At 44.1% G+C, this 12,127-nt stretch overlaps 3 protein-coding genes across 5 annotated transcripts in view; all 3 read left to right on the top strand.

The window, feature by feature from the left end:
- Positions 1 to 1,413, top strand: part of OSBP (oxysterol binding protein) — an 85,788-nt gene extending 84,375 nt beyond the window's left edge. Inside the window, exon 14 of the mRNA XM_033920969.1 lies at positions 543 to 1,413. Within this exon, the coding sequence (XP_033776860.1) occupies positions 543 to 685 (143 nt within the window). The 3' untranslated portion in view covers positions 686 to 1,413. The remainder of the gene's footprint in view (positions 1 to 542) is intronic.
- A 9,139-nt stretch (positions 1,414 to 10,552) lies between these two features.
- The window catches only part of LOC117348574 (olfactory receptor 1038-like), a 42,561-nt gene continuing 40,986 nt past the window's right edge, over positions 10,553 to 12,127 (top strand). The window contains exon 1 of one of the 3 annotated variants that reach the window (XM_033920847.1): positions 10,553 to 10,648. The gene's annotated coding sequence lies outside the window, so the exon portion shown is untranslated. Of the gene's footprint in view, positions 10,649 to 10,876; positions 10,921 to 12,127 lie in introns of those variants that run through there. The other 2 variants (XM_033920846.1, XM_033920849.1) reach the window with 2 other exon arrangements.
- Positions 10,623 to 12,127, top strand: part of ALDOB (aldolase, fructose-bisphosphate B) — a 269,623-nt gene continuing 268,118 nt past the window's right edge. The window contains exon 1 of the mRNA XM_033920844.1: positions 10,623 to 10,648. Within this exon, the coding sequence (XP_033776735.1) occupies positions 10,638 to 10,648 (11 nt within the window). The 5' untranslated portion in view covers positions 10,623 to 10,637. The remainder of the gene's footprint in view (positions 10,649 to 12,127) is intronic.

The following is a 12,127-nucleotide window of genomic DNA, read 5'->3' as shown; positions in this document are numbered from 1 at the left end:
ACAGCACACACAGTTGTTAGGTGTTCTCTATGACTTGTGTGCACATGCACATAGCTTATGCAGGGGTGAAGTATTTTGTGCGGCCCCGGTCGAGGACGATGCAGTACTGGCTGTGCTCCTGCCCCCCCCTCCCCCAGTACCCTACTAGACCATCAGGGAGCAGAGCAGTAGGGGGGTACAGTGAGTCAAGGGAGTAGTGGGGAGCTTATACATGGCATGGGCTAGGAAGGAAGGGAACTTTCTAGGAAGCCAGGAGAGGGGGTTGCAGCACCAAAACAAAACAGCTCCCAACCAGGATCCACATAACTATCTTATACAGGTTCTGGCTGCCAGAGTTTCTGCGGATCCCAGACAATATTCAGCCAGGGCCCATTCTCTTAGCTCCTGATATTCAGTTCCAGTGCCCAGACATGGCCCAGCACTGAATATTGGGAGCTAACCTAGCTGGCAACTGTCAACATTTGTAAAAATGATGGCCACACCTGGAGTGTGTCTAAACCATGTTACAAAACCTTTCTTTTTTTTTTTCCTGCTCTTTTCAGGAACAGTCTCAGACCCATACAGAGCACAATGGTTCGAAAAGAAGATTGATCCCATAACCAAGGAAATGACACACATCTATAAGGGGGGCTACTGGGAAAGCAAAGAAAAGCAGGACTGGAATGCTTGCCCCAAGATCTTCTGACCCTGTATTGATGACAGCCTTGTTCCTGACCTCCTCTTGCCTAACACTCCAGGCCTTTTCTCCAACCAATCATTTGTGTCTGAATCTGATTGTCAATAAGATTGCTATGATGATTGATTGGCTGGATTGCCTTAGCTATTTTGATGCTAAAGTTGACTTATTAGGGCTCTTCCTGTATGAGTGTGGATGTATATATGCACACACACAGATGTATGTACATATATAATGAAATAATTCAGTCAGAGTAATCATTGGATTACAAGAGATTTATTCTTTGAATAAAGTAGTAGGTATGGTCAGTTAGTCTATTTGGATGCCCACAAATAAAGGCTAACTATTTCATATACGTATATATAGATATATATAAAAGGGTGTTTCAGGATTTTTTTTTGTTAATCTCTGTTTTTGTGCAAGAGATGCTTTGAAAATCAATGAATTACTTGGTGGATAGAAAAGCAAAACTTTGGGCTAGTTCATGCATATGATTGGGGTGGTGCTGTTTCTCCTCCCCCACCAATAACCCCTTGAACCATGAAACAGAAGGGGGGGAAGAAATCTCCAGTAAATAACAGGAGCTGAACTAGTGCTGTACAGGATGAATCCCTATGGCAGCTTTATAGAGAAGTTGATAGAAATAAAAGCAGTCTTCAACAAATGTGTTTTTAAAAAGCTGGAACTGTGGAAGACAAGACCACGCTCTAAATTAAACAACAAATTAAAAAAGAAAACATAATTGTGTGAGCATAAAATGAATATCTGTTGTTGATCTCAGTTCATTGGCATTTGGTATCATCTGCAGGAGTATACTCCTTACGAAGTACAGTCAAACTTTGGTTTGCAAGTAACGCGGTTTACAAGTGTTTTGCAAGACGAGCAAAACATTCAAGCAAATCGTGACTCGCAAATGGAGCATTGACTCGATTTGTGAGCTTCGCCCTCTCCCCCCCCCCCCCCGTGTGAACCGGCATCCTCCGCCCACCCAAACAGAAGCCCTTACCCCATCTGGCACCGGCACACAGCATCAACCCACAGGACATGCCAGTGCCCAAAGATCCTGCCTCTTGCCTGGGCTGGACCTTGAGCCTCTGCGCATGCTCAAGGCCTTCTGGCTCCCGCCTCTCTCAGAGGTGCAGATGCTCAAAGCCCAGGCAAGAGGCAGAATCTTCGGGCACCGGCACATCCTGTGGGTTGGTGCTGCGTGCTGGTGCCAGATGGGGTAAAGGCTTCTGTTTGGGTGGGTGGGAGATGCTGTTTTTTGCGGGGGGGGGGGGGGGATGAGGTGGCGTAGTGCCAGTGGCCTTGGGGGGGGGGGGGAAGGGGATGGAATGAATCAAGCGAGTCCCTTACTTCCTATGGGGAAACTCGCTTTGATATACGAGCAATTTGGTTTATGAGCATGCTTCTGGAACGAATTCAAAGCGGCCTACATTCATAATACATTTGAGTAGGGTAAAAACAATTAAGACAATTTAACAAAATGACAGAGACTTCAGCTGTTGGAACCCAAGCACAGTACCGGGTAGAGCTTTGGATTCTTGCCCAGAAATAGCTAAGAAGAAAAAAATTTAAATTGAATCAGGTTGGGCAGACTAGATGGACCATTCGGGTCTTTATCTGCTGTCATCTACTATGTATGAATTATGCTCGTAAACCAAGGTTCCACTGTATAGGCCAGTGGTTGGCAAACCACGGCTCTTTAGCCACTTGAGTGCGGCTCTGCCAGTAGCCAAAATTTTCCTGCACAGAAGGGCCCCGACACAGCAGCTGTTCTCACAAGCTGCAAGTGGCTGCCCCAAAGTTTTCCCTCTGCTGCAACTTCCCGTTTCTGACAGGACAGATCACCGCAGAGGGAAAGCTTCGGGGCAGCCGCCCACAGTTTGGGAGAATGGCTCCATCAGAGCCAGATTAAAGGATAGGGCCCAAAATGGTCAGGGGAGGCCCGCCGGCGGGATGCTTTAGGGCCGTTTGGGCATATCCCTCACCCTCGCTGGATTCAAGCAGAGTCATTGCCCGGCCCCCCCTCTCCCCGTTGACCCTCCCACCGTGAGAAAACCGACAAATCTCCCTCCAGCACTCTAAACAGGCTGCTTCGCAGTTCGTAGCCTTCTGCTGGTGATTCCCTCTGCAGCATCACTGATGGCAGAGGGAATCACTTGCAGAAGGCTGTGAACTGCAAAGCAGTCTGTTTAGAGTGCTGCAGCTGCCGACGAGTGCTGAAGGGAGGTTTGTCGATCGTCTTGCAGTGGGTCTGTGGGGTTTGCATGGGAGGGAGCACTAAATGTTCTTTTTCAGAGGGGCCCCGGCTACAGGGAGAGAAGCGGTCTGCCCTGGCATCTTTAACTTCTTTGGGCAGCAACAGTGTTTACAATTAGCTTCTATTGCCGGCTTCGGGCCTTCCTCTCTGCCGAGTCCTGCCTATTAACTGTTTCCATGAAGGCAGGACCCAACAGAGAAGAAGGCCCAAAGCCAGCAACAGCAGCAAATTGTAAATGCTGTTCCTGCCTGAAGAAGTTCATGATGCCAGGCCTTGGAGTATCCGCTTAGGGGCTGCACTGCTGACCGGAGACAGGGTGACAGAAGGAGGTAAGGAAGCAGAGGGGGAGAGAATTGCTGCACCCAACTGGAGGGAAAGGAAGGAGCCTGGAGTATCCGCTTAGGGGCTGCACTGCTGACCGGAGACAGGGTGACAGAAGGAGGTAAGGAAGCAGAGGGGGAGAGAATTGCTGCACCCAACTGGAGGGAAAGGAAGGAATGAAAGAAGATGCCAGGACATGGAGGGAGGAAGAGATGCCAGGGCATGGAGGGAAGAAAGGAGAGAGATATGCCAGGGCATGGAGGGAAGAAAGGAGAGAGATATGCCAAGACATGGAGGGAAGACCAAGGGAAAAGGAAGGAGGAGATGTCAGCATGGATGGGAAGGGAGAGATGAAAGGAAAGGAGAGAGATGCCAGACCGTGGGATGGGAAGGAAAGAAGAGAGAGATGCCAGAGTATAGGGGAGGGGATGGTGACAGAGAAAAATGGAGAGGTGGCAGAGCTGAAATGAATCGTACAAAGGAGAGAAGGGGCACAAGAGAGACAGTTTATGGAAGGAGCATAGAAAGAAGGAAGATGCCATATGGAACGGGGAGAGGGCAGACAGTGGATGGCAGGGGCAGAGAGGGCAGACATGGAAGAGGCTGATGCATGGAAGACAGAGGACAGATGCTGGTTAGAAAGAAGTGAGTGAAGACAAGATGATTAAAGCAGAAATAAAAGGTGGAAAAATATTTTTTTTGTCAAATAAAATTATTATTATGATGATATATTGTTTTATTTAATGTTAGTAGCTAGTTTAAACTGACTCCTAAAAACATGGTTCTTGAAAAGAAATTTGGCTCTCAAAAGAAATCTTAATCATTGTCCTGCTGATATTTGGCTCTTTTGACTAATGAGTTTGCCTACTACTGGTATAGGTGATCTTGTGGTGAACACAAGAGGGTTTTCTTTTCTTTTTTTATTTTATAATTCTTTATTCATTTTTGCATCTTACAAGTGAATTAAACATAATATAAACAATTTCCACATATCACTTGTATTTACAATCAAATATTCTTATATGATAAATTAAATACCCCCCTTTTTATTATCAATCCTATTTCAAATGATATACATTCCCCAACCCACCCCCACTTATATACTACCCATGTGCTAGAGGGTTTTCAATGTTTGAATTAAGACACACGAGTGGAGAGGCTTCGAATAATAAGGAAACTTACATCTCAAACTTAATCGTATACTTTGTTTTCCTTTGCACCACAGACATAAGAATCATGCACTGTATTGTTCCATTCATTGTTTCATCCTACTATCGGTAAATCAGATGGAAAACTAAATTCTCCGGAATCAATAGGATAGGTGTTTTATCTCAACCCGTGAACCAGGTCTTCCAGAATACCAGCCATTTTTTCTCTCTGCTCCCACTTAGCTGAGGAACACAGAGCCCACTACAGTTTTATTTCTGCAAGCGAACCGTGCAGAAGTACTTCTGATCTCCTTTTTCTAATTTTTTCACTTGTTCCTCCTTTTTGGGTGGCTTCGGTGCACTGGAGACCCCTTATGGAAAGGTTCTCTGCCTGGGAAAAGAAGCAGTTTCCGCAGAGCTGGACTACAGATTCACAGGTCAAGCTCTGGAAGCAATCTTGCCTCCTGAGCTTGCCAGAGGCTGACGCGCAGGCTGCATGTACCTTGAGTAAGAGCCCTCAGGGTATCGGCGCAGGCTGCATTTTTCTGCCTCCTGTCGCTTGACAAGGTTCAAGGGGCTGAGGTTTTGGTCGGAGGTCCGTCCAAAAGATCCTGAAGATGGGACTGTTTGGAGCACATTTGAGGCAGAAATTCTTTTATTTCAAACAGGTTACAGGCTAACATACATAATGTACAGTTAAGAGGTTATAATTTGTCATAGTTAATTGCAAAAACAAGATAAAAACTTGTATTGAAAGTTTTTGCTCTGTAAAGCTGACAAATTTAACCTGTATATTATGTATATTGGTATTAGGTCCTTAGTATGTGCCAAGTTAGGATAAAAACTTGTACTGATAAAAATAAAACCTATACTATAACTAAGGCAATTTGTAACACTTTGGGGGAGACAGGATAGAAAAATAAATAAATGGTGAATTCCTGCTAATGCAAAAATCAAAGGGGAAGCCTCAAATAAAAACAATGGATAAAGATCTTGTGAATGTAAAATGTGCTAAAGTTATAAATATCCTTTAAAACGTATAAAGACATTCTTCATGTTTTAATCTCCACATACCATATACACTAGTGCTTCGGTAGTAAATATTAATTTGCAAAGGTTCAAATAGAATGAGTCAGTGAGTGATGATTTCAACAATGTTATGATTAATGTGCTATAATTCTAGTGTCATAAGAACATAAGAATTGCCGCTGCTGGGACAGACCAGTGGTCCATCGTGCCCAGCAGTCCGCTCACTTGGCGGCCCTTAGGTCAAAGACCAGTGCCCTAACTGAGACTAGCCCACCATGTGACAGGATGCTGCACTAATAACTAAAAATCCAGCGTTGTTCAGCACAAGTAAGGATCCTAGCAATGTCTCCTTCATGCCATCCAGTGGAGAAATGTTGGAAAATGAAACTAGAATTCAGATATTTTGTAGCTATTGTCATGCCAATGTACAACCAGGGAGAGCAGAATGAATATTTTGAATGAGTTACTTATTCATTTATATTCTGCATATCCTACAATTCTATGCAGATTACAAATTATTCAGGTACTCAAGTATTTTTCTCCTAACTGTCCCGGTGGGCTCCCACTCTATCTAATGTACCTGGGACAATGGGGATTAAGTGACTTGCCCAGGGTCACAAGGAGCAGTGCGGGATTTGAACCTACAGCCTCGAGGAGCTGAGGCTGTAGCTCTAACCATTGCATCACACTCTCCCACTGATGCAACCTGTGTTTATTGTCTTCTTGTAAACCTGTTCCCCATATGGATTGTCTGTGCTTGGAATTCTTCATTATTTGTGGAGTCTTAGCATTCAAAAAGTACCCATAATGTTCAGAGCAATGGGGTGCAATTTTAAATAAATGCTGTTTGTTTTTAATGATCCTGTTGGCTGAAACAGCAAAACAATGTGATGTTTTAAAGATGAAAGTGTTGACAAATAGAGAACTACATGAGTAGATTCTCATTTTGAGAACACCTACAGAACTTTTAATAAATGTATCAATGTCTTTAGAACAGACATTAAAGTCAAGAGAGAGAAGTTGAAACATGATGAAATTGACTATAATACAGAATCCATTTGTCCACAGTCCAAAGTGAAAGCAGACACTGGGAACACTAAGCAATCACGACACTGAAAAGCATAGAAAGAAGAGACTTCATATTGAATCAGAGAAATTATTGACCTCACCTTTAAGCAGCCCAACACAGGCACCAGATCCTTCCACCAATTTTTTTACAACAGATATGGAATCAGGCACCCCAACAACGGTTTTCAATTTATCTACAATGGTTCAGCTCAATGTCATCTAAAAGGACCTTTTCTTTCTTCTGTTAATTATGATTCCTTTCAAACCAGAAACAGCATACATAAATTCATCAGAAAATTACAAAGAGATCTTTTCTTCTCTAACAATTAAATTCCTTAATGTAAATTATCAGTGGCTAAGCTATGTTTACTGTGGACTCCTGGTGCCATGGGCCCATTAATATATTCTTTTCAACAATGCGTACTTAGAGAGATTGAAAACTTGAACAGAGTAAAACCCAAAGATTTTACAACCTTAATAAATCTGAACATCAAGCCATGCGTGAATTAGCAGTCAATTGTAAATATTGTTATAAAACCCACTGATAAAAGCAGCAGCATAGTTAGTTATTTTGGACAAAAGCAAATATATCAGGTGACCTTCTTGACTATCACCAAATCACCCCTTTCTTTATACTTAGATCAGCTGGTCTAGTGGTAGAACCACTGCCACTGCAGCCAGAGGTTGTGGGATCAAATCCCAGCACTTCTTGTGACCCTCAACAAGTCTCTTAATCCCCCACTGCCCTCCATCTTGAATATGTAATAACAAAAATGCAATACATGCAGTTATAAACAGACCTTACAATCCACCAGCAGACTTCTCCCCCAGGAAAATCCACCCATCTAAATCTACCTCACCCCAGATATCATTACTCTCTCCTAGTCTATGGCTCCATTACAACTTTTCTTGTTACTGACCTTACCCAATTTCCCTCTCCATCCCAAACCACTGCATTTCTTAAGTCCTAATGGACCACTTTTTTAATCCACCACTTTATCATCCCTTCTATCTCCCACCTTCACAGCAATAAAGCTTCACCAGTTTCTCCTCATTCAATCCTCCCCATCCTGTCTGATCACATCTCAAAAGCATCACCATCATCGCACCTCTCCTACTCTTAATTTTTCTCATTGCAGGGGACATCAACCCCAATCTTGGTCCTCCTAATTAACTCTCACCCTAGTCATGCAGACCTCAACACAACATCTCCAACCTTATCTCTGTTCCTCTCCTTTCCCCTTCTTCTCTACCTTTCTCATGTGCCCTGTGGAATGCCCATTCCATCTCCAACAAGATCATTTACATTCATAACCTTTTTATCTTTCATTCTTTCCACCTACTTGCACTAACTGAAACCTGGCTCTGCCCTGAAGACTGTTCAGTTGTGCTATGTCACAGTGGTTACCACTTCTCCCACATACCTTGTCCGGTAGTTCACAGAGGAGGAGTTGGGCTGCTGCACTCACCCTCCTGTAGATTTCAACCTCTTCTACCTCAGTCTCACTGCTTCTCCTCCTTCGAAGTCCACTCCATCCATCTATTTGCTCCCCTCCCTCTCTGAATAGTGTTTTTTTTATCAAGCTCCAGACAAATTCCTTTCTCATTGGCCTTGATTCCTAGCTCTCTGTCTTTCTCAAACCATCATCTCCTTCCCTTATTCTTCATGATTTCAGCATTCATGCTGAGGACATTTCTGATTCCTACATGTCAAAGTTTCTTGCTCTATCCTCATTCGGTCTTCAGCTGTGCTCCACTACCTCTACACATTAGAATGGAACTCCTCAGTTACCAAGTTCTCCACCTCAATTCTCCTGCTCTCTGACCATCTTCTGATAGCCTTCACGACTCTAACACCCTCCCCTCCAGATACAACTAATCCTCACAAATACATTCAAGATCTTCAAGCTATTGACCTGTGCGTTCTCTCTGCCACTATCTCCCTCCTCTCAATCACTATGCAAATATGTCAATGAAGCACTCTTTTCTTATAATACTATTCTCTCTGTCCTTGATAACCTTGCTCCTCCCATTTCACGTTATGTAAAATGCACCAAACCCCAGCCCAGGCTGACCTCTAAAATCTGCTACTTACATTCCTGTGCTCAATCTGCAGAACGTCACTGGCTAAAATCCCATGCTCATGCTGACTTAATTTCAAATTCCTGCTGACCTCCTTCCAATCCATCCTTTTGCTTGTGAAATGAGACTACTACACCTGCTTGACTGATTTTCTTGGATCCAACCCTTACTGTCTCTTTGCCACAATTAACTCTCTATTCATTTCTGACTCCTCCTTCACTTTCTCCCCAGACCATGGCTGAATACTTCCACAACAAGGTTAACCATTATCTTGAGTTCTCAACTGAATCATCTCCATCTCTCCCTCCTCCCATCTACCCTGCTAACCCTGCAAACCCATGCTGCCTTTTCTCCTTTCTCTGAAATCACAGAGGAAACTGCACATTTTCTCTCTTCCTCTTAATTCCCTACCTGTTCCTCTAACTCCATCACCTCCCCTCTACTGAGCACCATCTCTCCTACTGTTATCTCCACTATCTGCTATATCCTCAACCTATTCCTCTACTGCAACTGTACCTGACACCTTCAAAAACACTAGTTACAACACTCCTCAAAAAAACCTTGCTGGACCCTACCTGCCCCTCTTCAACTATTGCCCCATCTCTCTCCTCCCCTTCTTATCCAAAATACTTGGAGGACAAATTTAAAAACAAGCCTAAATGCGCATTGTGACAGAGACCCTGCAAACCTTGAGCTTGAACCTCAGGAATATGAACCTAGGGCAGGATTCATTAACCTGCCAGATCAGATCCGGGCAGGTCCGATTAATTCAGGGGTGTCCAATATCGGTCCTCGAGGGCCGCAATCCAGTTGGGTTTTCAGGATTTCCCCAATGAATATGTATGAGATCTATTAGCATACAATGAAAGCAGTGCATGCAAATAGATCTCATGCATATTCATTGGGGAAATCCTGAAAACCCGACTGGATTGCGGCCCTCGAGGACCGACATTGGACACCCCTGGACTAATTCAATAAACTTTAACATGCAGATGAGGGTGGTCGGAGGAACGCCCCCATCTGCAGACACGGATCGTGCTATAGCAATCCCCGCGCATGCGCAGACCATCTGTAGACGGTCTGAGCATGCGTGGGACCTTCTTGCCATCGGATTTTTTTTCTTCTTCTTAGCGCAGTCAAGGCCGCAAGAAAGCCCACAAAAATGCTATTGCTGGACTTCAGGGCCGGCAATAGATTTATTTATTTTTTTTTTTTTTTGCAATCGAACTTTTGGGAGCCCGTGATTTTAACCCACTTAAGCCCGCGGGTTAAAACTACGGGCTTGCAGTGCGGGGAAGGGTGGGAGAGTTGGGGCAGGCAGGTGTATTCAGGTTTGGGGCTGGAATGCAGGTGTGTTCAGGGTAAGCAGGCAGGTAAGTTTGGGGCTGCAGGAGGCATTCGGGGAAGCAATAGATCAGGCCTGACAGGGCAGAGAGCAGGGCTGCAGAAGGCAGAGCACTTGCAAAGGGCTTCAGCGACTGGTCCTGAGCAGTCACTTTTTGCGAGCACAGTTGGATAGGAAAAAAGTTTAGTGAATCGCATCCCTGCCTACATTTGCATGGCTTTGCCCTCATTTGCATGCATGGATCGGAGGATGGTCGGAAGACAGGTAAGTGAATCGGGCTGGGGTCGCAAACTGATCGGTTTGCTTTGTGAATCTAGCCCCTAGTCCTACCAGCAGCCCAGGAAGGAAAAGCAGAACCAAATTAAAAGTCCCAGATATAAAGCTCTCACATTAAAGTCTGCAAAAGCTGAGTCCCAGTTTAAGAGTGCAGGTCCCTTTAAATCTTCTGTCCCAGCTAGAGCGAGGGGGTAGGGCCCTGGAGCAAGCAGCTTTCCTCACCAAAGGGAGGTTTAGCACCTGTGTATGGAGGAAGGAAGCTGTCCAGAAAGGCAAATGTAGAGCTGCTAAGAAAACTACTTGAGAGAAAATATGAGCAGGTAGAATTGCATGATATTGAAATACAGGAATTGGATTCAGAAGAGGCTGTTTGTGACCCACAAGGGGAATTAATGGACTGGCAACCAGCTTCTGAAACACTGGGAAAGCATGGAGGAACTGTGAGTAACTGCCATCAGTATTTTGAATGGAGGTTTTTTTTGCTAGAAAAGACTGAAGCTGATGTGTTGGGTTTTTTTCTGCTTGATTATTGTGAATAAGGACTTAAAGCTAATTGATTGCTGTGACAAAGGGAGGGAAATGTGTGCTCCCTGTGTATTTTTGCCAAACGTTTTTTTCCTTCTCTGAAGAGAACTGTGCTCTGTTTGAAAGCTGCCAGCAAGGACTTTGGAGGGCTGGAAGCTGTATACTTTTGGGGAGAGTGGAAATACCCGTAGGTATTAGCTCCACCACCCTGAGAGGGCTTGTGTTCTTTGACCTGGCACAAAGCCCTGCCTTGCTAAGGTCAGAACTATATAGAGAGAAGCATTTTGTGAAACGTTTGCTTTGATTGTTTGGTGATGGCAGCTGGGCTTCTCCAGTTTTGTATTAAGAAAAGGACTAAAATGAACTTGCTGGTTTAAAATCTTGTATTGTGTTAAATACCAGGAAACTATTCTTTTGTTTTACTCTGTTTGCCAGAAAAGGGGAATTGGACTGAGAAGTCTGAGCCTTGCTCAGATTCCAGATAATTTATTTATTTTTATTGCTGAACCAGAACGTTTGAAGGAAGGGCTAGTCTCAGTTAGGGCGCTGGTCTTTGACCAGAGGGCCGCTATGTGAGCGGACTGCTGGGCACAATGGACCACAGGTCTGACCCAGCAGCGGCAATTCTTATGTTCTTATGTAGTAGTGGGATGTCTACTTGTGATGGAGTTTGTCCAATCACATGGGAGTGAGCTTTCTTGAGGGAGGGATACCCAGATCTTAACTGGCTCAAGGATTTCCAAGGGACAAGAATAGATACTCAGGAGTGAACAGGGAGATAATTAGTTCAACTTAATTCCAGTAAGGGGGTACTAGTCAATCCATGGAGCTATGTGGGTGAAAACAGGAGTAGGCTGTCCTGAAATTGCCAAAGTGTTATGTTTTGTTGGAATATGAAGGGGACCTTTACCTTTGTGATGAACTTACTCAACTGATTTGCATTTTCATACAAACTGGAATAGATAAAAGGGAGCCTTTCAAAGGGGAAAAGACTTCCAGAGATTTGATTCAACCCAAAAGAGGGAAGGGGGCTTTCCCTTTTCTGCCTTCTGTGGTCTGACAAAACGGTCAGTAGGATTCCAAATGTTATCACCGTGAGAGAAAGGAGAGCCTTTGGAAAGAGAAGGAATGCTTCCTCAAGGGGAGGAATACTAGCGTTAAGCCATGACTACAAGATTTGGCTTACACTACTGGTAAACGGTGAAAGAGACTCGGTTTATACTACACTACACAATCAGTAGGTGGCACTGGAGCATCACACTACTTTTAGATTTAAATTTTTGGCATGATTCTCTGCAGGAAATGCTGTCATTACTTCTAGACTGCTGGAGATTTTTTGAAGTCTTGAGATTGGCTTTTACCAACATTGCTCATGCTCTTTTTTTAGAAAATTA

The sequence above is a fragment of the Geotrypetes seraphini genome, chromosome 14, assembly GCF_902459505.1.
Source record: "Geotrypetes seraphini chromosome 14, aGeoSer1.1, whole genome shotgun sequence".
Lineage (NCBI taxonomy): Eukaryota > Metazoa > Chordata > Amphibia > Gymnophiona > Dermophiidae > Geotrypetes > Geotrypetes seraphini.
The sequence above is the reverse complement of the archived record's forward strand: the minus strand, read 5'-3'. Positions and strand labels throughout refer to the sequence as shown.